General features: G+C 37.8%; 2 protein-coding genes across 3 annotated transcripts in view; one reads left to right on the forward strand and one right to left on the reverse strand.

The window, feature by feature from the left end:
• The window catches only part of CIRSR (corepressor of RBPJ and splicing regulator), a 39,316-nt gene extending 35,840 nt beyond the window's left edge, over nucleotides 1-3,476 (reverse strand). The window contains exon 1 of the mRNA XM_025994013.2: nucleotides 3,316-3,476. Within this exon, the coding sequence (XP_025849798.1) occupies nucleotides 3,316-3,387 (72 nt within the window). The 5' untranslated portion in view covers nucleotides 3,388-3,476. The remainder of the gene's footprint in view (nucleotides 1-3,315) is intronic.
• Nucleotides 3,477-3,532: 56 nt separating this feature from the next.
• Nucleotides 3,533-27,334, forward strand: SCRN3 (secernin 3). Of its 2 annotated transcripts, XM_025994011.2 has the most exons (8): nucleotides 3,533-3,779; nucleotides 6,377-6,551; nucleotides 8,598-8,779; nucleotides 10,235-10,434; nucleotides 10,869-11,081; nucleotides 18,635-18,797; nucleotides 19,769-19,949; nucleotides 25,032-27,334. In XM_025994011.2, the coding sequence occupies exons 2-8, from the start codon at nucleotides 6,393-6,395 to the stop codon at nucleotides 25,200-25,202; spliced, it is 1,269 nt and encodes a 422-aa protein (XP_025849796.2). In that variant the 5' UTR covers nucleotides 3,533-3,779; nucleotides 6,377-6,392; the 3' UTR covers nucleotides 25,203-27,334. The 2 variants fall into 2 exon arrangements, with proteins under 2 accessions (XP_025849796.2, XP_025849797.2); XM_025994012.2 differs by lacking the exon at nucleotides 6,377-6,551 and having other exon boundaries at nucleotides 3,554-3,779.
• Nucleotides 27,335-27,912: the final 578 nt, after the last annotated feature.

The raw sequence follows: 27,912 nt of genomic DNA on the forward strand, positions 1-27,912 counted from the left end.
AGAAGGAATTCATATGGAAATAAAAGCAAAAACAGAAATGGAAAGGCAGGGCAGCCCCGGTGGCCCAGCGGTTTACCATGGCCTTTGGCCCGGGGTGTGATCCTGGGGACCTGGGATCGAGTCCCACGTCAGGCTCCCTGCATGGGGCCCGCTTCTCCCTCTGCCTATGTCTCTGCCTCTCTCTCTGTGCGTGTCTCTCATGAATAAATAAATAAAATCTTAAAAAAAAAAAAAAGTATACAGTTAAAAAAAAAAAAAAAGAAATGGAAAGGCAGTTCTCCAGGGACAGAATATACCAGAAATTTCTTTTGGTATGTTTCCTGAAAGTTTCTCCCACTGACTTCATACTTAGCAATGTAATATTACAGTACAAGAAACACCTACATTTAAGATAGACACATTTGGAATTTTTTACTGTAGCTCAAAGTGAAAACAGCTACAACAAAGACACGCAGGGTGTCACTGTCTCATAGAATAACACATTAATAATAACATTCAAGTGGAGAACATATTATTTCTAACAGAATAACTACCATTAATTTAAAGCTCTAAATTTTACAAAGTTATTTTACTAATCTCAATTGCTCAAGTGCTTAAATAAATTTTGAGTACCATGGACTGAAATAAAAATAAAATACATTTTTGCCTTCAAAATGCTCAGAATATGCTGATAAAAAAATCACGTTCACTTCTGTATGTTTAAACTATTTCACGATAAGAAAATGAACTGTGCAAATAATAATAAAGTTTGATATCTGGATAATAGAAATATATACAAGAAAAATAAAACAAGACAGTGACTGGAGGACAGGAGGAAGGCTGGTATAATGGAATGCTTTATAGCAAGTTTTGCTTTTTAGAGTTAATTTTTCTAAGATTTATTTATTTTAGAGAGAGAAGAGAGAGCATGCTCACATGAGGGGGCAGGGGCAGAGGGAGAGAGAATCTGAAGAGCCCCACAGCAGGCTTGATCTCATGACCCTGAAACCATGACCTGAACTGAAACCAAGTGTTAAATACTGAACTGACTAACCACCCAGGTATCTCTAGAAGCTAATTTTTAAATTAGGTAACTATATTTTCAGGTAGCCAAAGTTATCATTTCTTATATATCTTTCCAAAGATGTTCTAATACATATACACATAATCTTATATATATGATTATATATATATATACACACACACACCCCCAATATATGTAACGAACATACATTCTTTTCTCAATCTTTTCATAAATGGTAATGTATACTGCATACTTGCACACAAAATATGTATAAAATAAAACTGAATACTATGGAGATCATTTCTAGATTAGTTTAAAAAAAAAAAAGCTTTCTTGGTTTTGGGGGGAGAAGGGGCCGAATATCATTTTACTGTGGAGCTATCGCACCATTTATTTAACCAATCTCCCGCTCTACTGATGGGCATTTAAACAATTTCCAATCTTTTGCTATTATAAACTTTGCTTCAACAAATAACCCCATACACAAGTAACTTTATACATGTTAAGCAGGGTTTTGAAGAAGTTCAAATTTTTGACAAGGAAAATACAGGGTAAGAAATGTGCTATATCCACACAATGGAATTATTCAGCAATAAAAATGAATACAATACCAATACATTCTACAACATGGATTAACTTTTAAAACATATTAAGAAAAAAAAATAAGAAAAAAAAATAAGAAAAAAAAAACATATTAAGAAAAAAAATCATTCATAAAGGCCAAATACTGCATGATTCCATTTATAGGAAATTTAAGTTTTAGGTGGAAGATAATGAAGGTCTAAGCTAAGAAATAGGCAGTAGTGACAAAGAGGAGAAATGAATTAAAAAGATATTTGGAAGGTAAGACAAACAGAATTTATTAGCTACCTAGATAAAGGGGTGATGGAAAAGGGATGAATCTTGAATTTCTGGCCTGGGTAACAGAATGAAGGAATGTGTTACTACCTCTATTTCCTACCCATATGAGATAGGAAGTATAAAAAGAAAAGCAGATTTAGGATGAGATATATATTCATTTCAGATATCCTGAGTTTGAGATGCCTGTAATGTGCCAAGATGATACTCTCTAGTGCATACAGTTGTCTTGAGGTACCTTGAGCTGGGGGAGAAAAGTGAGACTTCAGATTTCAGAGTTGTAAAGTAGTAGTTAAAACCATGAAAGTGGATGTGACTGTCTGGGAAAGCATATAAAGTAAACAAAGTATGGCACAGGCCAAGGATGAAGCTCTGGATAACATATGTATTCTAAGAGCAGGCTAAAAATAAATATGTGTGTGTGGGGGGGGGGGGGGCAATTAACACTTTTTTGGGCAATCCCTCCACCGGTGAGCCCGGTGCTAGGTGGTGCTTTGTTTCACAGCCTTTATCTGCACCATCTTATTTATTGCTAACAATTTCATGGTAATGGAAACTTGTCATTTTAAATTTACAAATTAGGAGACTGAGGATAAGGGATTTTAAATATTTGTGTAAGGTCTGGAGTTTAAAAGTGACTGTACTGAAATAATTACAATCCTGGTCGGATTCCAGAAAGGTCAGACTTTCCTATTTCCTACTTCACCACTCTGCTTTCCAGGGCCACACTATTCAGCACGGGTTTTTCCGTACTGCACCGAGTAGACCTGTAACTGATCATTTAAAAAGCCCAGCAGGGGCGCCTGGCTGGCTCAGCCGCAGAGTATGTGACTCTTCCTCTCCGGGGTGGTGAGCTGGAGCCCCGGGTTGGGTGCAGAGATTACTTTTAAAAAAATCATTAACTCCATAAATAAAGCCAAACATCGTTGTATATCTGAAACTAATGTAACACTGTGTACGCCTCAATTTAAAAATATTACGTAAAATAGCCCAACTTCAAAGAGATGAGACAGACGCTACATTTTCGGGTGGGATAAAAAAAAAAAGGGGGGGAAGCAAGAGGTGATCTTACTTCCCTTCCAAGATCTGAAGGAAACAGGGAATCACCTTTGGACAGGATGGCAGAGCTCAGAAGCCACGATCCCTGGGATCCGAAAAGACAAAACCAGAATCTTTTGAGGAAGTAACTACGATCAGACTTCTTCGTTATCTTACAGATTCACATTCTAGCTGACGAGCCGACCGAGCAGACGAAGGCTTGCCCGTCTCCTGGCTGATGCCAGCTTCGTCGGCGAGTTTCTCCGGGGAGGAGAAGGAGCGAGAAGACCAGGGCTTCAGCCCGGGGAAGAGGCGACTGTCCCGGGAATCCCAGAGACACCACCAGGGTCAGCTCCTGCAGCCCCGGGCAGCCCGGGCACCCCCGGCCGGAACCCTCCCCGGCTTCCCTTACTCACTTTTTTGATATTGGATTTGGAGGCAGGATGAAAGTCCTTCTTGCACATGAAATTGGCGAAAGATTTCCCCATCTTAAAGCCTGAGCTGGGGAAGCTGGACGCCGGGTCTCAGAACAACGTAAACAAACGATGCCGCCTAACCGGAAGTGCGCCGCCAGGGGCGGCGGGAACTTCCGCGGTCAAAGGTGACCACTTCCGGCAACTCGCGCCTCCGCCCGCCCCGCAGGCCCCTCCCCCTGTCAGTGAGGGCGCGTGCGCCGTGGGGCTGCCGAGCCGGGAGGTGCTGCGTGGCGGCCTCGGGGGCTCCGGGAGGGGGTGGGCTGCGGGTGGGCAGGGCTGTGCGGAGGTGTCCCTTCCGCGGACTCTGACTCGACTTACCTAAAGTTCTCCGCACCGATTGTCTCGTCTGCATTGTGGAAGTAGCGAATTCTCGTGCAAACTCTGGATGCTTCTGCAAGCTCTCGGTGAGCTAAGCCTGTGCCCTGGAAAATGCCAAGGTCCACAAGGAGCGAGAGGGTTTATGTTTTGTTACCGGCTGTACCGTGTGCCTGATGTGCATTGGCATTTGTTGAGTGGTGAATGCGCATTTAGGAGCTGGCAAGGGCTCCTGAGCTTCCCCCACTGCTCTACCAACTAGGTGGCCTGTTCCATAGCCTCTCCTGCGACCCCCGTCGTGCAGCTCCATGTTTTTTAAAGATTTTATTTATTAGAGACACACACACACACACACACACACACACACACACACTGAGGCAGAGACACAGGCAGAGGGAGAAGCAGGCTCCACGCAGGGAGCCCGACGTGGGACTCGATCCCGGGTCTCCAGGGTCACGCCCCGGGCTGCAGGCGGCGCTAACCGCTGAGCCACCCGGGCTGCCCGGAGACCCCAGGGTTTTGGGTGCCCGGAGCTGCTACTGCTGCAGGGGCTCCACCAACCAAGCCCTCTGGCAGGGAGGCGGGGGGTGCGATAGCGAGAATAAACCTCCTGTGAGCGGTTTACCCTTTTGTCCAATGATAATAACCGCTTGCGTTTGAGTGTCTGATATTGATGTAGGAACGAGTTAGGGGCAGGTGGGGCTAGGCAGGGAAGGATAAGGGAGAGGCCCCCAGAGTCGGGCTCCCACCCATCCCGAGGAAACAGATAAGACGGTGAAGACAGGAAAAAAAAAAAAAAAAAAAAAAAAACCCTAGATCCCTAGCTCCAAAATGTTAGGGAGTTATCCCCCTTTACCTGGCTGCTAAGCGATCCCAGAGATCCAGTTGTAGAGGAATGTTACGGAGGAGATCCTAACAGAGAGCAGGGAACCCCTGGTTTGAGCTCGTGACATTTACAAAAACATCTTGTTGGGATGATGCTCACAGGTCCCCACTGTGTTCCTTCTAAATATCCACCGTGATATTGATAAGAAATTTACCAAGTTCCCTGGTCACTTTCCTATAAAAGACAGGCCCTAAAAGCCCTGGGTGGTTACCCTGTCTGGGCCCCTCTCCCTTTCGAGAGCTTTCTCTGTATCTCTGCTTAATAAAGTTCCATCGCTTTGCTCGCTCTCTTGTCCGCAAGATTCATTCTTGGACTACAAGAGACAAGAACCGAGCTCGCCTGTATTGATTTGTTCCATGCACTATGCAAAAAAGCTTGAATAAATACATAAATATTTTTTAAATGTTTAATATTTTTATTTTAAAATAAAATATGCACCTCCCCCGGGGGGGGGGGGAGCCTGGGTGGCTCAGTGGTTGAACGTCTGTCTTTGGCCCAGGGTGTAGTCCCAGGGTCTGGGATCAAGTCCCCCACATCGGGTTCCTTGCAGGGAGTCTGCTTCTCATGTCTCTGCCTCTCTCTGTGTGTCTTTCATGAATAAATAAATAGAATATTTTAAAAATATTAAATAAATATTAAATATGTAAAAAATAAAAAAAAAACTTTATACATTGTCTTATTAAATTCTAATAAGAGCCTCCTGAGGGATTTACCTACGAGGGGGAAGGCTTAGATGGAGATTAAGGAGCCTCCCAAGGTTGTGCAGTGGTAGAGCTAAGCTCAGAACACAAATAGAAGGCGATCCAGGGCACAAAGGTTGAAATTCACCCAGCGGCTAGTGACCTCTCTCCTCCCATAACTGAGGAAAAGGGAAAAGTCTTTAAGAGTTTCAGGCTCATGGTGTTTCTTTCTTGAGTCGTTCTGTTCTCTTTCGAATGAAAACATTTACCAGATTTATATTTTGTTTTAAATTGCTAGCATCTGTTTGTGTAAAGCCATTCTAAAGTTTGGTCATTATAAAATAAAGGAGAGCAGGAAACTCTAAACCAGTATGTCCACTCTGGAAGCACACGCGTTCTATGGGAAATCAAGGGTTTAAGATTTTCCAAGTTACAAATGAAGACACAATCTTGATACTAAATTCTACAGTCAGGATTTACAAATTATGTCTGTGAGCTTCTTCCTGGAAGTATCAACAATTAGGAATTTTACTGACATGGTTTTGTATTTGTCTGATTCAGCAAGTCAGCTTTTAAAAAGCTTTTAAACTTTCAGTGTTCTCAGTATTATAATCTGTGGGTATTCTCGTTTGAGGAAATACTGGGACTTTTCATAAATTCAGGTGGTGAGAATACAAAAATTAATAAAGCGTACTCCCAGCCCTCAAGGACCTTACTGTCTAGAAGGAGACTCACGCGTGTACACAGATATGGAAATGCATATGTGTACACAGATATGGTCTACATAGTAGTAAAGTGCAGGGGTTTCCGAGTATGGAAACAGTGAAGGGAGATTCAGGGAACACATCAGGAAAGGAAGATCTTAGAGAATAAATTTGACCTGTAGACTAGAAGAAGGTACCGGTCATTGCCATTTTCTTACTGATTTTTGTACTACAAAATGCATTCCTAAGTCATTTTCTTACTGATTTTTGTAGACAGCATAACGTTTAAAACTTTAGTGAATACCCTTTATTAGGTATGGTAATAACATCCCTTGGCCATCGAGTGAAATTTCTATTTTGTGTATACTAAAAACGTTTTTCTCTTTTTATTTTGAATTTTCTATGTGTTTTTATAGTTTTTTTTTTTAAAAAATGGAACCTTGTTCCTGTGATACTTTTGTGGCATTACCTCCGGCAACGGTTGATAACAGGATTATTTTTGGAAAAAATTCAGACAGACTGTGCGATGAAGTACAGGAGATAGTTTATTTTCCTGCCGCAGTTCATGATAACCCGAGAGAACAGCTTCAGGTAAGTGAAGTACATGTTTTGTTAGCAAGTTTTCTTTAAAAATAAAATAAACAGCTTTCTTTTTTTTTTTTTAAGATTTTATTTATTTATTCATGAGAGACACAGAGAGAGAGGCAGAGACACAGGGAGAGGGAGAAGCAGGCTCCATGCAAGGAGCCCGACGTGGGACTTGATCCCGGGTCCCCAGGATCACACCCTGGGCTGCAGGTGGTGCCAAACCACTGCACCACCAGGGCTACCCATAAACAGCTTTCCTATTGATCATTAGCTAGCTATTTGGTAGAGATGATAGAAGTTAAAAATTCAAGGATTTAAATTTGAAAAATAATTTGAATCAGAGCTATACTATCTGGTCTTTTATTTCAGTGATTTGGAGGAAGCTGAAATAACAATAAAAACAGTTATTTCTTTGATCAGGTATTTGAATATTTATTTTATGCAAGCATGTCAAATAGGGCAAGGATTTAAAGCCTGCTGTCAAGACTAGTTCTGTCTTCTAAGAGTTTAGAGTCTAGTAGAGTAATAGGATGTACATGTAACTAACCCCACTATAAAGTAGGGTGGTTTAAATGCTAAATTTAAATAAGAACAACAAGTTGTGACAACAGTGGAGAAAGAGCAGTTTTTTCGGATTAGAGATCAAGGAAGACTTCACCAGGAACTAGGGTTTCAGCTGGAGTTTGATGGACAGAAAGGATTCTGATTGGTGTAGAAAAGGGAAAGTAATTACAGTCTCTGGAAATAAAAGTTTTATCTTCAAAAAAGGCTTTTGGGGCCCTGTGATAACACTATTAACATGAATTTTGGGGCACCTGGGTGGGTCAGTGGTTGAGTGTTTGCCTTTGGCTCAGGTGGTGATCCTGGGGTCCTAGGATCAAGTCCTGCATCAGGCTCCCTGCATGGAGCCTGCTTCTCCATCTGCCTGTGTCTCTGCCTCTCTCCCTGTGCCTCTCATGAATAAATAAATAAAATCTTAAAAAAAAACATATGTTTTATGCAGTCATTTTGTAGTATACTCATTAACTAAAGGACCTTTAAAAATGTTTATTAAAAATCCTTTCAAAAAAATCCTTTCAACATGGAACTTAAAAGTTTCATATTATGCTTTTATTGCTAAGGTATATATTTTTTAGATTTCATTTTATTGATATTCTAATACTAAAATATGTTAAATATTAGATGTTTTCTGTATACAGGCCTTTTTTATTTTCTGAGACTATTTTTTCATCTTGAATCCATTTCCACTTTCTCTCTTTATGTTTAAATTTCTCCTGTTCTGTAAACCAGTGGTTCTTATTCTTTCACTATGGTGGACACACGAGATGGGTGACTTCCACATGTTACGGAGGCTTCTGTAGCAATTCTATTGTATATAAGCGCTGCTATATGGAACTTATGTCACTAATTAAGAAATACTGGACATTGAGATTGAGATCTACTCTCTTTAAGCCTAAGTCAATACATCTTCCTCTACAAAATGTTTCATGATTTCACAACTAGAAACCATCTTTCTCCTAAGCTTCTGTTAGCACCTCATTTTTACTTTTCTTCATGGGCCTTATACCTTACATTTTGTTGTATTTCAGTTAATGTATAAGTTTTAGGGGCAGCCCAGGTGGCTCAGTGGTTTAGCACCACCTTCGGGCCAGGATGTGATCCTGGGGACCCCAGGATTGAGTCCCATGTCGGGTTCCCTGCATGGAGCCTGCTTCTCCCTCTGTGTCTCTCATGAATAAATAAATATAATCTTTTTTTAAAAAAAGATATTGTTTAAAAAAAAGTTTTAGTTTCTTGAAAGGAAATCTGTATCTGATTCATCTTTGTAACTACCATATCTCTTAGAATGCTTTGTGATAGAAGATGCTTGATTTCAATGAATAAAAGCTTCAGGGTAAATTCTGAATATGTTTAAAGGGTAATGATTTTATGATTGAAAATTTTAAATTGTACTTTATTTCATAATGGGCATGTCTTCTGCTTGATTTTTAAGATTCTGGAATTTAATAAGTTTTTCTTTTTTGGTTGTTGCTATGGCTTTCTTTACAGTGTACTTATATAGAAATTGATCAAGTTCCTGAAACCTATGCTGTTGTCCTTAGTCGCCCAGCTTGGTTATGGGGGGCAGAAATGGGAGCCAATGAACATGGAGTTTGCATTGGGAACGAAGCTGTATGGGGAAGAGAAGAAGTTTGTGATGAAGAGGCGCTACTGGGCATGGACCTTGTCAGGTTATTTTTTAATTATATTTTTCCAGTATAGAACTTGTCTAAATTTTTAATTTTGGTGTAACTCTTATAAGTTTTATTTTCCTGTTTTTTCCCATATTTTGGACATTGATCCTTTATAGTTTGTATTAAAATGCTTCAGAGTACAGACATATCTCATCTTGTTATACTTTGCCTTATAATACTTCATAGATACTGCATTTTTTACAAATTGAAGGTTTGTGGCAATGCTGTGTCAGGCAAGTTTATCGACACCATTTTTCCAACAGATTTTGTTCACTTCATGTCTATGTCACATTTTGGTAATCTTCACAACATTTCAAACTTTTTATTATATTTTTATGGTGATCTGTGATTAGTGAGTATAACTTGGTGAAAGCTCAGATGATGGTTAACATTTTTTTAACAATAAAGTATTTTAAAATTAATTTTTAAATAAAGGGATGTAATTGTTTTTACACATAATGCTGTTGCACACTTAATAGACTATTGAATAGTGTAAACATAACCTTATATGCACTGGGAAACCAAAAAATTCATTTTATTTGTTTTTTTCTTTCTTTTTTTTTTTAATTTTTATTTATTTATGATAGTCACAGAGAGAGAGAGAGGCAGAGACACAGGCAGAGGGAGAAGCAGGCTCCATGCACCGGAACCTGATGTGGGATTCGATTCCAGGTCTCCAGGATCGTGCCCTGGGCCAAAGGCAGGCGCCACACCGCTACGCCACCCAGGGATCCCTATTTGTTTTTTTCAATATTTGTTTTATTCCAGTGGTCTAGAACTGAACCTGCAATATCTCCAACATATGCCTATATAGGCATGTAATTTGAAGACTCAAGGTTATTAATTAGGAGAAGGGAAAGAGTTGAAAATTATGATTCATTTATGTGAATTATATGAAATTATATGAAATACCTAACATACTTTATCAGACCATAATTAATTCTCATGGTAACTTCATAGACTACATATTATTATCATCTTTTATAGGTGAGATTCTGAGATAAAGCAACTTGCCAATAAGTTGCCGAGTTGGAATTTGAACATTGATCTATTTGACTCCAGAAACTTTTTTCTGATTTCATGATTCCAAACTGACTTCAGAAGGAATGGCTTAGAAGTTGGATTTCAGTTTATCCATTAACTTAAAAGAACTTTTACTTTGAAATAAACAAAAAATTGGGGATCCCTGGGTGGCTCAGCGGTTTAGTGCTTGCCTTTGGCCCAGGGCATGATCCTGGAGTCCTGGGATCAAGTCCTGCATTGGGCTCCCTGCATGGAGCCTGCTTCTCCCTCTGCCTGTGTCTCTGCCTCTCTCTTTCTCTCTCTCTATCATGAATAAATAAATAAAATCTTAAAAACAAAAAGAAACAAAAGATCTCATGTACATGAAATTATTTAAGAAAAATGATGGAAATTTATTTTAATCTGAAAACTTTTATATTTTTATTTTAGACTTGGCCTTGAAAGAGCTGATACAGCTGAAAAAGCCCTCAATGTCATTGTTGATCTATTAGAAAAATATGGCCAGGGTGGAAATTGTTCAGAGGGTAGGATGGTATTTAGCTATCACAACAGTTTCCTGATAGCTGATAGGAATGAAGCCTGGATTCTGGAGACTGCAGGGAAGTACTGGGCAGCAGAAAAAGTACAAGGTATGGACTACTTTTCATGATTTTTAAAATTTGTTTTACAATTAAAAAAATAACCCCCTTAACTACAGACATTGCATTTAATTATTTCTCAAGATTTATAATCCAGTGTAATGCAGGGTTGAACTGCAGGGGAAATGAAAAATTTGAAAGAATGTAACAGTGAAGGAGTACTACAAAGAGCTTTTCTGAAAAAGAGAAAAAGGTGGTGTTCTCTCTTTTTCATATTATGATATTAATTAAATCAAGAGTCACCAAGCCACCCAGGCACCCTCTTTATCTTTTTGAGTATGTAATAGATGTTCATCAAATGCATATGGTACAAAATTTAGAGATCTATATTCACATTTAAAAAGTGATTAGGAATCATAATGTACAAATAAATACAATATGTTAAATGTGATTTTTCTTTTCCTTCCGCTCTTCTTTGAAAATAGAGGGAGTTCGTAATATTTCTAATCAGCTTTCTATAACAACCAAGATTGATCGGGAACATCCAGACATGAGAAACTATGCTAAGCAGAAAGGTTGGTGGGATGGCAAAAAGGAGTTTGATTTTGCTGCAACATATTCTTACCTTGACACAGCCAAGATGAAGATTTCACCAGGCAGATACTGTGAAGGCTACAGGCTTCTGAATAAACACAAAGGTATTTTATCATTTAAAAAATATCAGAATGAAAAATTATATTTTGCCTGAGTATAAGGTTGGTATGATAAAATCTGGTTTTGAAGGAATAATTCTCTCTTTTTTTTTTTGAGATTTTATTTATTTATTCATGAAGCACACAGAGAGAGGCAGAGACATAGGCAGAAGGAGAAGCAGACTCCCCCACAGGAGCCTGATGCGGGACTCAACCCCCAGACCCTCAGATCACACCCTGAGCCGAAGGCAAATGCTCAACCCTTGAGCCACCCAGGTGTCCCTGAAGAAATTATTCTTAGTAAGACATAGTTTTACTAAACTGAAATTTTGTGAACTAATATTATAAGTTTTGGGCCTGGTGGCTCAGAGGTTGAGTGTCTGCCTTCGGCTCAGCGAATGATCCTGGAGTTCCCGGATCAAGTCCCACATTGGGCTCCTTGCATGGAGCCTGCTTTTCCCTCTGCCTGTGTCTTTGCCTCTCTGTCTCTCATGAATAAATAAATAAAATCTTTTTAAAAAATTGATATACCCTAGACAGTTTGAAAAAAAAAAAGGAAGACAGCACAAGTTATGTGCAAGAAAAATATCAACCCCGCTGGCATTAGGAGAATGACAGGAATATTACAAACTTAGAGGAAATGAACTAATTCCTTGAAAGCCACAAACCACCAAAACTCACCTAGAAAGGAGTAACTCTTGATAATTGTCTGCTAGACAACTGGTTGTATTCAACCTACAAACTCTACTGGTAGGCAGCTCAAACGTCAGCTCAGTTCTTTTATCTTTAGCAGGCTGCTTACAGTCTGCCCCACATCCTGATTCACAAAACAGATGGAAATTTGGGCAGCTTTATCCCCCCACAGAATTTGGGGGGTTTATCTCTAACTCTGTCTCTTAAGGGATTTCTCCTTCACTTTCTAATACCTGTGGTTGACCTCTAGTTCTTCAGGCCAGAGGTTTTCATAAATAATTGCACAATATTGCACACTGTTGACTGTGGCCTTCTCTTGGGCTGAAGCCAAAACAAAAATAGGAAATTTATCCTGTGCTTCATCCATCTTCCAAAAGGCCCTGTCCAGAATTTTCCTACTTTTGTTAACTGTAAAGAACCTTTAGGTAGTCTGTCTTTTGTCCCAAGTTTATAGCTACCTAAGGGAGGGTTGGTCTGATAGGAGCTTACTTAGCTTAATTGAAAGCAGAACCCCTTCCTATGTCATTTAATATTCCATGACATTATTTTATTTATAGAAATATGTTCTCATGATTCAAAATCCACAGGTACACAGGAGTATACAGTGAAGTAATTTCCTCCTATCCTGTCCCTAAATGTTAATTTCTTTTTTCCACAGGCAATCTCTTCTGTATTCTTCCATAGATAATATATGCTTAATGAAACAAAAAATATATATGTAATTTTTTCTCTTTTTTTAAAGAAATGGAAGTATGCCATATACACTTTTCCGCACATAATTTTTTTTTAGTTAACAATATATAATGTAGGTGATTCTATTTAATGTATTTAGAATTTTTTCATTTTTTTTTTTAAAATTATTTATTTATTCATGAGAAACACACAGAGAGAGGCAGAGACACAGGCAGAGGGAGAAGCAGGCTCCATATAGGGAACCCGATGTGGGACTCGATCCTGGGACTCCAGGATCATGCCCTGGGCCAAAGGCAGGTGCTAAACCACTGAGCCACCCAAGTGTCCCTAGGATTTTTTCACATTTTTAACTGATGCATAGTATTCTATTATTTTGCTATCTTGTTTATTTCCATATGGTTGTATTTTTTTTAAAGATTTTATTTATTTATTTATTTGAGAGAGAGAGGGGGATAGTGGGAGAGAGCATGAGCAGTAGGGAGAGGGAGAAGCAGGCTCCCTCCTGAGTAGGGAACCTGGCATGGTGCTTGATCCCAGGACCCTGGGGTGTCTCTCTGTCCATGTCCCAGGACCCATGTCTCTCTGTGAGAGACACAGAGAGAGAAAGGCAGAGACACAGGCAGAGGGAGAAGTAGGCTCCATGCAGGGAGCCCAATGTGGGACTCCATCCCAGGACCTGAAGATCATGACCTGAGCCGAAGGCAGACACTCAACCGCTGAGCCACCCAGGCGCCCCAGGCATATTCTTATATGTCTAATTATTCTTTTTTTTTTTTAAGATTTTATTTATTTATTCATGAGAGACACGGAGACAGAGAGAGAGGCAGAGACACAGGCAGAGGGAGAAGCAGGCTCCATGGCAAGAGTCCTATGTGGGACTCAATCCTGGGACTCCAGGATCAAGTCCTGGGCCAAAGGCAGGCGCTAAAACACTGAGCCACCTAGGGATCCCCCTGTCTACTTATTCTTACCTAGAATTAAGTTTGTTGAAAAGCTGTAATTTTTAAATTGTATTTTATTAGTATGTCTTTTTTCCATTTTTAAATTTAGTCACTATTAACTCTTTTTTATTTATTTTATTTATTTTTTACTATTAACTCTTAAAAAGAAATTGTAGTGTGTCTTTGCCCCTTTGCTTCCAAATAGCTCCAGCAAAGTAACTTGTATTTAGAAGATTATTGGGTACCAATTAACTACTAATGGGTCATTCCACAGTATTCCAAAATATGTGACTAATATATTCTGTTTCACTTGAAGGATAAAATGATTCTTCAAGCCAATCAGAAAGCAACTGCTCCGAGATAGATCAATGATTGATATTTGCTTCTTAGGTATTCATTAAGCACATTAGTAATATGTTAGTTATTTGGTATGACAGAAAAAAGTTTGTGACAATGTTTTTTGAATGCCTTAATATCATTGTTTTAAAATATTTAGTATTTTACTTATATTTTGCTTTCCAGAAGAATGTCTTATCATTTGAAAGGTTTTTAAATAAAATTTCTTAATGTTAGTTTGTCATTTTATAAATAGATTATTTAGACTATCTTTTGTTTTCATGTGATGGATATGTAGAGAATGCTAAAATATATTATTCTAAGGATTTTTAGACTTACTATTATTGTAAAAGTAGAGACTGAGTAGCAATTGTAGCAGTACCTATTCCCATTTGTTAAAAGCTGTTAATGGGTAGACACTGTGCTAAGTGATTGTATTATCTTCTCTAAGGAACTATGTGAAGCAGATATTACCTTCATTTCACAAATGAGGAAACTGTTCTTCATTTATCTCCTCTATGAAACTGAAAAAAATGGACTCTCTTTTTTGAGCTTCTATTCTCTCAGCATCTAGTTCAGTGTCTTGCATTAGTATGTTCCGTGTGTTTAATAAGTATTTTTTTGGGCAGCCCGGGTGGCTCAGCGGTTTAGCGCTGCCTTCAGCCCAGGGCCTGATCCTGGGACCTAGGATCAAGTCCCATGTCCGGCTCCCTGCATGGAGCCTGCTTCTCCCTGTGCCTCTCTCTCTCTCTCTCTCTCTCTATCTCTATCTCTCACAAATAAATAAAATCTTTAAAAAATAAGTATTTTTTTTATTAAGTTAACAAAGGATTGTTAATTTTTTTTAAGATTTTATTTATTTTTTCATGAGAGACACACCAGAGAGGCAGAGAAACAGGCAGAGGGAGAAGCAGGCTCCCTGCATGGAGCCTGATGCAGGACTTGATCTCAGACCCCGGCGATCACACCCTGAGACAAAGGCAGACACGCAACCGCTGAGCCACCCAGGCATCCCAGGATTGTTAAATTTAATTGAATTAAATTAAGTTGTAACTTACAGATAAATAATTTAACAAAGGTTGCTGTTGTATACTTTTTTCTGGCAATAAACTTAGAGGCTTGGGACATAAATTAGCAGGTATTCCTAAAAAAAAATGAAGAATAACAACACATAATTAAGGTGGAGAGGAAAATGTCAAGAATCCTAGGGTTTAGAGTAATTGGACAAAAGAAAGAAAAGTAGAGGTAACTAAATTAATTAGCCACTGCATCATAATAATTAATTCTGTTATATTTATAAAATAATTGAATTCTATATGGATTTGAAATGCATATGTGATTACAGCAAGAATTGCATCTGACATGAAACTTTTTTCTCCCCAAGTATAAAGTACAGTTCATCTAGCTTTCTGTGCTTGCCAAAGGAATAAATGTCTTTCCAATACTTTCATAGAAAATTGTCTACTAGTATATATTATAATTTTTCCTATGATTTTTCTAGATGGAAGAGTCTTTCTTCTTTCCAGCTACCTGATAGCTATTAACTGTGCTGCATGTATATCCAAATTGTATCTATATTCACTCATGTATTTTAAATAACTAGTTTAAATTGCAGTGAAATTGCACCCTGTGTTTTGCATTCATTTTACTGAACCCTGCTACTGCAGTCTCAGTACTTATTCAATGCTTGCTAGTGGATTACTTATAGCTATCCTACTCAAGTGATCATGTAAATCCTCCCTTCATTTTGAGAATTGTAGGTTTTGAATACAGAAAACATTTTCATAATACCTGTATTATTGCAGTGTTATGGTTCTGACACTGTTTTCATTAAAACTTGCCATTTACAGGAATTTAGATTTGAATCATTTTAAAATCTCACTAGGTACAGAAGCTATGTGTCTGATAAATAGGTGTGGATGGCAGGCTTTTGCTTTATTGTTTAGTTTTAAAGTTAAAGGCTGTTTTCAGGTGCAGTCTTGTTTTTTTTCCCTGCATTTTCTCAAAATTAACAGAAAAATTTGCTTTTATAACAAGTTATGTATAAATTATTTTTCTTGAATTGGAAGTCATAGCTCTCCTAAAGAGAAACGGAAAATTTGCTATTAACATAAAACAGTTGGTAACATGTAATGATTGAGGGTATTACATTAGATTATTTTATATGGAAGTCAATTTTATTTTAATTTGAAATGTCATAGAATCACATTTTGAGTACAGACTTCCTGTAAGCTTTTTTCCTTTTAATTATTCCCATATATCATGGGAATGGGGTAGGGGGAAATTCTTGATTTTCATGCTCTCTTTGTCTTTGTGAGTTATTTCATATTTTATTCCTTTACAGTTATTGTCATAGGGTATTAGGAGAGAGGAAACAAATACCTGTGGTCAACCAACTGTGTTAAATGAAAGTTATTTGTTTCTTTAGAAATAGTTTTAATGCAGTAGTTAAATGTTTCCAATATAAAGTATCTGAAAATATCTGATGGCAGGAAATTTTTTAACTGTGCTTGTTACAATATGGGCCTATCATGTTTGTTACTATTATTGGAAAATTGATACTATTTGAGGCTAAAAAGAGACTGATGGGAGGCACAATAGTGGAGTGGTTAAAAGCACTGAGCTGGATTTCTGTTTCTGGTTATCAAGGAATAACTGGTAGTAGGCTAACCTCCCCCCCCCCCCAAGAATAGCTATAAAAACTATAAAATTTGAAGGCATAGGTGAGCACCCAAGACAGTTAGGACATGAGGGCCTAGATCCAAGAGATGGAGGAATGACTAGCTACACTTTGAGAAGCACCTGACCTTCTATGTCACAATTTCTCCTTAAAGCAATTGTTGACTTGTAAGTAGCACAAATGTAGAATGAGACATTGAAAAATCAAGACAAAAGTAGTTGCTAAAAGTCTAAAAAGCTATGTAAGATTTGGGAATCTCACAAGGCCTTAGGGACAAAACTTAGATCTAATAGTCAACCAGGCCTAAGAAACATCCCAGGAAAGCTACACCTTAGGAGTAAGAAGAAACAGGTACTAGGCCAGTCTCAACTGGACCAATAGGTAATCTACTTATATTCTGTTTGTTTGCCACAAGAAAATTAAATCCTCTGTTGAGGAAAACATGAAGAGCTGCTACAAATTTTCATCCATAGTGTCCAACATTCAATAAAAAATTATCAGACATGCCAAGGTATTAGACTAAATGACTGAAAACCAAGAGAAAGTGGACAGTAGAAACTGATCCACTGGTGTCCATAAACTAGCTTCATCAGACAGACTTAAATTAGTATATTTTAGATATTCAAAAAATTAGATGAAGTGATGGAGAATTTCATTACAGAACTGGAGTTTATGAAGATAATCAAATGGAAATAATAGAACTGTAACATTCTAATAACTGAAGTTAAGAATTCAACAGATACCAATTGGTTTAATAACAGAATAGACAGGGATCCCTGGGTGGCGCAGTGGTTTGGCGCCTGCCTTTGGCCCAGGACGCGATCCTGGAGACCCGGGATCGAATCCCACGTCGGGCTCCCAGTGCATGGAGCCTGCTTCTCCCTCTGCCTATGTCTCTGCCTCTCTCTCTCTCTCTCTCTCTCTGTGTGTGACTATCATAAATAAATACAAATTCAAAAAAAATAACAGAATAGACATAGCAGAAGAAATTAGTGAACTGGAAGGTCAGTAGAAACTATCTTGGTTGAAATGGAGAGAGAAAAGTTTAGAAAATGTAGACAAGTGTGTGAGAGCCTTCTCAGACTTGGTGAAAAGGTCTCACATATGGAGTTGGAGTCCCAGCAGGGAAGGAAAGAGAGAATATGAAGGGGCAAAATCAATATTTGAAGAGATACTGGCTAAGAATTTTCCCAAACTAATAAAAGTCATTAATCCCCAGCTTCGAGCTCTACAGACCACAAGAAGAAATAAAAAGAAACCATACCCGGGCACATCCTAGTGAGATTTCTGAAGGAAAAAAAAAACCCAAACAACAACCAATAGAGAGAAAATCTTAAAAGCAGTAAGAGAGAAAATCTTAAAATCAGTGAGGGAAAGCTACAAAGGGGCAAATATAGAACTGACAAATAACTTTTCAACAGAAGGAAAAGAATCCAGAAGACTGTAAAGGATGCCTTTAAAGAGATGAAAAAAAAAAAAAAACAATGATTACCTATTTAGAGCTCTATACCCAGTGAAAATCTCCTCCAAAAATGAACTTGAAATAAAACAGAAGTTGTCACTAATTGGCACTAAAGAAATACTAAAGGTCATTCTTCAGGTTGAAAAAAATGTTCTCCCATAGAAGCAAGGGTAAGCAGGGCACCTAGGTGGCTCAGTTGTCTGCCTTTGGCTCAGGTCATGATCCCAGGGTCTTGGAATCAAGTCCTATGGCTGGCTCCCTGCTCAGTGGGAAGCCTGTTTCTCCCTTTCCCTCTGCCTGCCACTCCCTGTGCTTGTGCTCGCTCTCTATTAAATACATAAATAGAATCTAAAAAGAAAAAAAAAGATTTTAAAAGATTTAAAAAGAATGGATACATTCAGATAATAGTTACTGAATATTGTCAGTAATGCTAACTAAATACACCTTAAAGATTTTTGTAAGAGCAACCAGATTGAATGTATTTTGCATTTTTTATTCCTTCTGAGGAAGTTACAGATTTTACTTGATATAATGGTTTTTGAGACTTTGTATTTTATATTTTTCTAAGAAATCTTTCTACGACAGTGGAATGAAACTAATAGTTATGATACAATGTTTGTTTATAGTCAATCTCTAATTTATACCTAGACCATTATCTCATGTTATATATTATTGAGAGAAAGCAGTTAATATTTACACTATGTCAGTATGCAAATTCATATGTATTTGGTGATTTTTAAAATGATTTCCCTAGGAAATATAACTTTTGAAACAATGATGGGAATTCTCCGAGATAAACCAAGTGGCATTAATATGGAAGGAGAATTCCTGACCACTGCAAGCATGGTTTCTGTTTTACCTCAAGACTCCAGCCTTCCTTGCATTCATTTCTTTACAGGGACTCCTGATCCTGAGAGGTAAAATCATAAAATACTGTAAACCAACAAGGGCTCAGGGGGTAGGGTAGTCACTAGTCTGTTGGTGATTTTGCCAGGCTAAATTTTTCTTACACAAATATGACAATAATTTTTTGGAAGCATTTTCTGTTCAAGTTGTAGCCTGCCATTTCCATATGTGTATAACTGCCATAACTATTCTCATTTTTATAGGATAAAAATGTTAATAGTTTCTTGTATGCAGTTATCCCTACTCTCTTTCTCCAAATATATTTAAAATTGTCAAGAAAAGAAGATGGTTTTCTTTTGCAGATTCAGCATTACAATATTAGATGATTAATAACAGTAAAAAGATAAAATGATGTAGTTGTGCCGGATTTAGATGGTTACTTATCTACTCATATCTAGAAAATACATGCATATAAAATTTAAACTATCAGTAGCTGAAGTTATATCTAAAGTCAGATTTATACAGACTATCTTTAGTCATTAATGTCTCCCACAGAACTCAATGCACATGACATTAGAAATGATCTTATGTTCACTATTTCCTAGTGTTATAGTCTTTCATGTTATTAAAGATATTTTCAGGAAGATGGAATGAGACTTGTGAATGCTTTATTAATACTGCTGTTGATTTTCATTCCAAATCCCAATCCTCAATCTATAACATTGTGGATTGCTCTTACCGTTCAGCTGTGGAGTTTGCAGTAGAAAATGATGAGCTGTGTTTTCACTTGGCACTGTTTCTGTGCCAGGCCCTTTGTTAGGTTCGTGGAAATACAGGGCAAAAGAAAGTACGGTCCCCAGCCCCAAAGGAGAGCCCAGTGTACCAGGAAAGACCGATGTGAGTATAGCTAGTATTACGGGAACAGTTAGTATGTAACAAATTAATAGAAACTTCTAACTAGAGGGAATCTTAAAAGATTTAAAATAATGCTGAATACTTTTATATCACCGCAAGCCAATTTAATGAAGACATTTTCTTCTAGATCCGTTTTTAAGCCTTTCATATTTGTGCCAAATATTTCACAACTATTGGATACCAGTTCACCAACATTTGGACTTGAAGATCCAGTTAAGAAGAAGCCACGTTTCCAGCATAAGCCTGACAGAAGGCACCCACTCTACCAAAAGCATCAACAGGCATTGGAAGTAATAGATAAAAAGGAGGTATGACTAAATTAGATTCTGTTTTATCATTAAGAAGAGTTTCAAATGTGATTCAATCCATATTTTGAACTTTGGAATCTCAGCTTTCTTTCCTTCCTTTATGTAAAAATAGGTTTAAAAATAGTTTAGGGATCCCTGGGTGGCGCAGGGGTTTAGCGCCTGCCTTTGGCCCAGGGCGCCATCCTGGAGACCCGGGATCGAATCCCACTTCGGGCTCCCGGTGCATGGAGCCTGCTTCTCCCTCTGCCTGTGTTTCTGCCTCTCTCTCTCTCTCTGTGACTATCATAAATTAAAAAAAAAAAAAAAAAAAAGTTTAGATGGGCAGTCCCGGTGGCTCAGCGGTTTAGTGCCACCTTCAGCCCAGGCTGTGATCCTGGAAACCCAGGATGGAGTCCCATGTCAGACTCCCTGCATGGGGCCTGCTTCTCCCTCTGCCTGTCTGTCTGTCTGTCTCTTTCTCTCAAAAAAAAAAAATAGTTTAGGTGCTTTAGATGCTAAAAATAGTTTAGATTCTAGGAGAGCTATAAAGCTAAAAATAGTTTAGATTCTAGGAGAGCTATAACCAAAGGTTAAAAATAATGGTTAAGAATGCATTGAGTCTTATAGGAAAATTTAGTATATTAAGTGTAATAACAGTATCTAATATTTACTGAGCACTTACTATCCACTCAGCACCATGGTACTGTTACACAGAGTATTTTATTTAATCTTCACAACCAGTTTAAGAGTAGCTACTGGGCAGCCCTGGTGGCGCAGTGGTTTAGTGCTGCCTGCAGCCCAGGGCGTGATCCTAGAGACCCTGGATCAAGCCCCACGTCAGGCTCTCTGTATGATGCCTGCTTCTCCCTCTGCCTGTGTCTCTGCCTCTCTCTCTCTCTGTCTCTATGAATAAATAAATAAATAAAAATAAATAAATAAAACTGTAGAATTAAAAAAAAAGAGTAGCTACTATTACTATGTCCATTTTGCTGATAAGGAATTTGAGACTTAGGGAGTTTAAGCAGTTTGCTTAGTTTATATCTCACTAACAAAGCTATTGGAGGGCAGTTAATGTAATGTCTTCCATAATGTTCTTAATCATATAGCCATAGATGAATTTTAATGCAAAGTGCTTAACACCCCTTAGACTTAAAATAATAATAATGAGTTGGAGTTTAAAAAAAAAGATAAATGCTTGTGTTTTTTAAATGTAAGTATTATAGGAGATTAACATGCAAAATCTCATCTCTAGAAATAAGCAGATACACTTTTGGGGAGACAGATACATGGATAGATTGACAATTTTATAATATCCATACCTCTTCAGTCCTCTTGTCCTCTTCCCTCTCTCCCCCAGAGATAAAAATAGACTAGAAAGAAATGGAAGGGCACCCTAAAGGTTTTTTAAAGAACTATCAACTGATTTCCCTCAATGAAGGAAAAGATTGGCCATTTTATACTTTTTCTCACCTGTTTATACCAGCTCCTGATTTCTGTTGCCTATAATTCCTTTAACTTCATCAAGGTATATACATTTACATTTTTTCCACATAAAGTGAATTAAATTAATTGTCCTCCAGGTAATTATTTATTTACTTTTGTCTGTGGTATGTTAGAATGGTTGCCATTCCCCCACCTGCTATGCTTATGCTTAAAGCAGAGAGTTCTGTCCAGACCTATTTGCTGTGAATTTTTTTTTTAAGAGTTTATTTATTTATTCATGAGAGACACACAGAGAGAGGCAGAGACACAGGCAGAAGGAGAAGCAGGCTCCATGCAGAGAGCCCGATGTGGGACTCGATCCTGGGACTCCAGGATCAGGCCCTGGGCTGAAGGCAGGTGCTAAGCCACTGAGCCACCCAGGGATCCCCTTGCTGTGAATTCTTGACACTATTTTTGTTTTATCTTTGTTTTAACTTAAAACTTAGAGCATAGGGGCTCCTGGGTGATACAATCAGTTAAGTGTCTGACTCTTGGTTTTGGCTCAGGTCGTGATCTCAGGGTCATAAGACTGAGCCTGACATGGAGCGTAGCATTGGCCACGTGTGGGCCCCCTGCTCAGTGCAGAGTCTGCTTAAGAGTTTCTCTTCTTCTCCCTCTGCCCCTACCCAGCCAATAAATCTTTAAAACAACAACAACAACAAGAAGCTTAGAGCCCAAACACCTTTTGTAGCCTGGTGGCATGGAGTGAGAGGCAAACAATTTGTTCTAGGAGCCCATTAAATGTGCTGATGAGAGCCCACTCCAGTGGCCGTGGTGTCATACATTGCATGGGCTTGGCTTACCCTCCAGACTCAGCACACCCCTGTGAAAAATGATGAGTCCACTGGTTCTTCTAGCCTTTGCTCAAGTTCCTGAGTGATATGTTTCCAGAGTGTCTGCTCTGGAGGGATTTTCCTTCATTCCCCCTTGAGCAGCCTCCACACTGCACTCATTGCTTACTGTAGCTCTCAAGGATTATCAGCTTCCTTTTCCCCACAATTGCTTCTGGGAGGTTGTTTTTGTACACTTTTTTATTAAATTTTTGTTAAATTGCTCATTGACATTTTTCCAATTAGTTCTGAAATTAAAATTTAAAAGCTGTTGTTACTATTTTAGGCTTTATTTAGCAGGCATTAAATATTGATTGATAGCAGAAAGTTGTAGAAAAACAATGGAATTTGAAGGAAGAAGTGTAAAAGAGCTGGGTTCTAGTCTACTTATTTTTAATTGAACTATAGTTGACACACAGTGTTAACATTAGTTTCAGGTGTACAATATAGTGACTGGACAACCCTATACTATGCTCACCCCAAATGTAGCTACCATCTGTCACCCTACACTATTACAGTATCATTAACTATATTCTTTATGTGCCTGTTATCCCCATGACTTCTTCATTCCATAACTGGACACCTTTATTTCCCTCTCCTCTTTATCCATTTTGCCCACTCCCTTACTCTCTGACAACCATCAATCTGTTTGCTCTGTATTTATGGGTCTGTTTCTGCTTTTTGTTTACAATGCTTTTTAGATTCCACATCTAAGTGAAATCATATGGTATTTGTCTTTCTCAGTTTCTACTCTTATGTCTTTTTTTTTTTTTAAAGACTTTATTTATTTATTCATGAGACACACACAGAGAGAGGCAGAGACAGGCAGGGGGAGGAGAAACAGGTTCCACACCAGGAGCCCAATGAGGGACTCAATGAGGGACTTGATCCCGGAACTCCAGGATCACACCCTGAGCCAAAGGCAGATGCCCAACCACTGAGTCACCCAAGTGTCCCTCTATTTTTATGTCTTAGATAGGGTTAATGCTACTGGTCGTTTTAATTTACATTTCTTGATTACTAATAAGTTAAAAATATTCTCATATGTTTATTGGCCATTAGTATTTCCTCTCAAATGACTTGCTTTTTTTTCCTTAGCCTATTTTTCAACTGTTTCTTGGTTGTTTTTGTCTTTGCCTCAAAAGAAAAAAAATATGTGAATTTTGAGTCTTTGTTATACTGCAAAATTTTCATCTCAGTTTATTAAATTTTTTGTCAGAAGTCTTAAGTTTAGTCAATTATATTTGTTAGTCTTCACCTTTAAGGCATCTTGATTTCATGCTTCAAAAGGCCAGCCTCACCTCAAAATAAATATAACTTCTGTATTTTATTCTAGTATATGTGTGTATTTGAAAAAAAAAATTAGTTCTTTAATTTGTCTGAAGTTTATTTTTGTGTATGTTATGAAATAGGGATTCTTTTTTTTTTTTTAAGATTTTATTTATTTATTCATGAGAGACACAGACAGAGACAGAGACACAGGCAGAGGGAGCCCGATGTGGGACTCGATCCCAGGTCTCCAGGATCATGCCCTGGGCTGAAGGAGGCGCTAAACTGCTGAGCCACCAGGCTGCCCTGAAATAGGGATTCTAACTTTGTTTTCCAGGAGCTGACCAATTATTTCAATACCATTTGTAGACAAAATACATTTTCCCCACTGATATGTAATGTAGCATTTCTTCAGAAAAAGTCGATACAATTGATTTTAAAGTATACATTAAGGTTAAGAATCTTTGTTTTGTGGAGTTCTGCCCTATAATGGTTCACATTTTTAAAATTATGCTCACTTTCTAATAACTTTCTTCTTCTGTACTTTTTCTCTTAGTACCTACCCGAAACTGGTCATGGTAATTCATCAATAACTTAAAAATTGCTTCATTCTGTAAGAACCATGGCCTTCTCCCACCCCCACTTCTTGAAATGGAAGAATCATATAGAAAATGTCTTTTCTTTTAGTTGTTCTTTGCCTTGAATACTGCTGTTCTTTTTCTTTTTTTTAATCTGATAAAACTGGTTTTAAATATAGAAGATCTGGGATCCCTGGGTGGCTCAGTGGTTTAGCGCTGCCTTTGGCCCAGGGTGTGATCCTGGAGACCCAGGATCGAGTCCCACGTCGGGCTCCCTGCATGGAGCCTGCTTCTCCCTCTGCCTGTGTCTCTGCCTCTCTCCCTCTCTCCCTCTCTCTCTGTGTCTCTCATGAATAAATAAATAGAATCTTTAAAAAAAAAATAGAAGATCTAACTTCATAAAAATATCCTAGCCTCAATTTTCAGCAACTTTCCCCATGTACAACATCATAATTTCAATGGTCCTTGTTGTCTTTTAGGCTTCTTGCTTATAGACTAATCCTACACAATTATTATCTTTTCTATTAAAAATACCTAATAGGGGTATCCCTGGGTGGCTCCGTGGTTTAGTGCTGCCTTCAGCCCAGGGCCTGATCCTGGAGACCCGGGATTGAGTCCCACATCAGGCTCCCTACATAGAGCCTGCTTCTCCCTCTGCCTGTGTCTCTGCCTCTCTCTCTCTCTCTCTCTGTGTCTCTCATGAATAAATAAATAAAATCTTTAAAAAAAAACCTAATAAATTTGGGTTAATCCATTAGCTTAATCTAGAACAATGATTTTTCCCAAAGAATTTCATTCCTTCTCTATTTAAAGAATATGAGGAGGGGAACTAAAATAGAAGTGAAAACCAGAATGAACAAATCTTGCCTGTAGAAGTGAGTTGGAATTTGGTTAGACTTGTACATTTGTGTGTGTTTATTTATTTTTATTTTTTAATTTTTCAGGAAAAAGCCAAAACATTGTTGGATAACATGAGGAAACTGGAGAAAGAACTATTCAAAGAGATAGAATCAATTCTTCAAAACAAGCACCTTGATGGGGATAAAATTGTTAATCTCTTTCCTCAGTGTGTAAAAGATGAAATTAGAATTTATAAGTCAAACATTAGTCCTTAGTGGTCATATAAATGGTCAGCAATCTTCAAAGTCTGAATCTATCACTTTGGTAAATGATAGAACCTAGCTTGAGCAGATCTGATTATTCTTTAATAGCATTTCTGTTAATGGTCTATTAAAACTACATATAGCTTTGCTGAAATATTGAGAAAGAAAAAAACATTGGAATTAGGCACATATATCATGGGATAGTCAGGATGTATTTCAGATATTTTATGGGTTTTTTTTTTTTTAGCCATAATGCCTTTTAAAAATTAAAATAATTAAATATTCTGCACAAAGCATAAAACATTGAAATAATGCATGGATTTATGTTTATTATAGCCCTCAAATAATTTTCTTAATTACAGCAAGAAAGCAGATTTTTCTTTAGTAATGGAAATTATTGTTTCTTGAGTAATGAGTTTTTTCTCATTAGGCAAATACTAATCATATCTAGCAAAATTTTGTAGGTTTATACATTGTCTTATTACAGTGTATTAATTCTGCAAATGCACTTTTATTAAACTCAAACATGCTTTTTGTCAAGATTTGGCTGACCAAAAAAAAAAAAAAAAAAAAAATTGGCTGACCAGTGAGCGATTACCTCTAATTATCAAGTAGTTTTTCAGCTATGCTATGCACCTTTATAGGCTTTTATGTTAATATTTTTAGAAGAGCTTATCTGGGGATTAGGAAATGGCTAAGGGAACCAAGACCTTAGGAAATACTCTTTCTGTGTCTTGAATCTTTCTCAAATTTTATTTCTATTCACTTGAAAACAGCAACATGAGTGAGAGTGGCAATGAAATAGAATTGTTAGTGTATTATGAACATTAAGAACATTATAGTGTATAATGTACTATAAGCATTATTAAGTGAGTAATATCTACCCAAAGCTTATAAAACTTTGTTAAAGTCACATAGAGATTACAAGACTCAAAGTCGCAAATTTAAAACAAAAGAAAATTCCAACTCCAAATAACACTATTTATTGGTTTCTATAAATATCTCTTTTAGGTACTTGATTATATTATATTTACTGGTTGCTATCATTGTAATTAGGATTATTACTAAAGCAGTAAATCATTATATTTAAAGAGTACCCAGGAAGTTTCTTAAAAAGTTCTCTCATAAAAACCATAATCTGCCTGATATTGCTCTTGTCTAATTGAGGGCTGCCATAGAGAGATTTATCTCAGGTACTCAGTTATGGTTCAGTGTTAGGTTCTCTCCAAATCATGAAAACCCTTGGCCAACCCCTGCACCTCTTATCTCTCTTTTAATATATGAGGAAACTAAGCAGGCTGTTCATTTATCTAGAGACACATACTTGAATCTTATTCTCTCCCTAGGGCCAGCATGTTTTCCCTTTCTCCTCCCACACCAACCTAGACTCAACTACCACCATCTCTTACTTGGACAATTTCAGCTGTTTTCTACACCCATTTTTGTTTTTTATCTCCATTCATACAGATCACTGCAGCCCAAGTGATCTCTTAGAAGTGTAAATCTAATCATGAATTGCTGTCCTGGAACTTTTTAAGAAAATACTTTTTATAGCAAATTTAAGATTTAGAGCAAAACTGAACAGAGAGTACAGAGTTCCCACATACCTCCTGTCCCACCTCCAATTTCCCCCGCTAGCAACATCCCACACTAGAATGGTATATTTGCTATAGCTGAAGAACCTATATTAACATATCATTATCACCTCAAATCCATAGTCTACATCAGGTTCACTCATGGTACCTTCAATGGGTTTGGACGAATATATAATCATATGTATTAATGATCATAGTATCATACAGAGTAGTTTCACGGCTCTAAATATCATCTGTGTTCCACCTACACATCTCTCCCTCTGCTTACCCCGACAACTACTTTTTTACTGTCTCCATAGTTTTGCCTTTTCTAGAATATCATATAGTTGGAATCATACAGAATATAGTCTTTTCAGATTTGCTCTTTAACTTACTTAGTGATATGCATTTAAGAGTCCTCCATGTCTTTTCATGGCTTGAGAGCTCATTTCTTTTTAGTGCCGAGTAATATTACATTGTCTGGGTATCTTGGTTGCTGATATCCACTATGAAGGACATCTTAGTTGCTTCCATGTTTTGGCAATTATGAATAAAGCTGCTATAAACATCTGCATGCCAGTTTTTGTGTAGACATAAGTTTTTCATTTTATTTGGGTAAATACCCAGCAGCATGAGTGCTGGATGGTATGGGAAGAGTATGTTTAGTTTTATAAGAAACGGCCACACTATTTTCCAGAGTGACTGCCATTTTGCACTCCCACCAGCCGTGAATGAGAGTTTCTGTTGCTTCATATCCTTGTCATTTGGTATTGTCAGTGTTCTGGATTGTGGCCGTCTCATAGGTGTATAGTAGTACCTTGTTTTAATTTGATGATAACATACGATGCAGAGCGTCTTTCATTTTTTTAAAGATTTTATTTATTTATTCACGAGATACAGAGAGAGAGAGGCAGAGCCACAGGCAGAGGGAGAAGCAGGCTCCATGCAGGGAGCTTGATGTGGGACTTGATCTGGGACTCCAGGATTACGCCCTGGGCTGAAGGCAGATGCTTAACAGCTGAGCCAGCCAGGGGTCCCCAGAGCATCTTTTAATATGCTTATTTGCCATCTGTATGTCTTCTTTAGTGAGATAATCTGTTCAGATCATTTGCTCGTTTTAAAAATCAGGTTGTTCATTTTCTTATTGT

Source organism: Vulpes vulpes, chromosome 3, assembly GCF_048418805.1.
Source record: "Vulpes vulpes isolate BD-2025 chromosome 3, VulVul3, whole genome shotgun sequence".
NCBI lineage: Eukaryota > Metazoa > Chordata > Mammalia > Carnivora > Canidae > Vulpes > Vulpes vulpes.

What these genes read in the sequence shown, in the direction of transcription:
- SCRN3 (XM_025994011.2), top strand. Translation starts at nt 6,393, where the DNA reads ATGGAACCTTGTTCCTGTGATACTTTTGTGGCATTACCTCCGGCAACG. An exon ending in CTGGGCATGGACCTTGTCAG is followed by an intron (nt 8,780 to 10,234) that starts GTTATTTTTTAA and finishes TTTTTATTTTAG; the next exon opens with ACTTGGCCTTGAAAGAGCTG. An exon ending in AAGTAATAGATAAAAAGGAG is followed by an intron (nt 19,950 to 25,031) that starts GTATGACTAAAT and finishes TTAATTTTTCAG; the next exon opens with GAAAAAGCCAAAACATTGTT.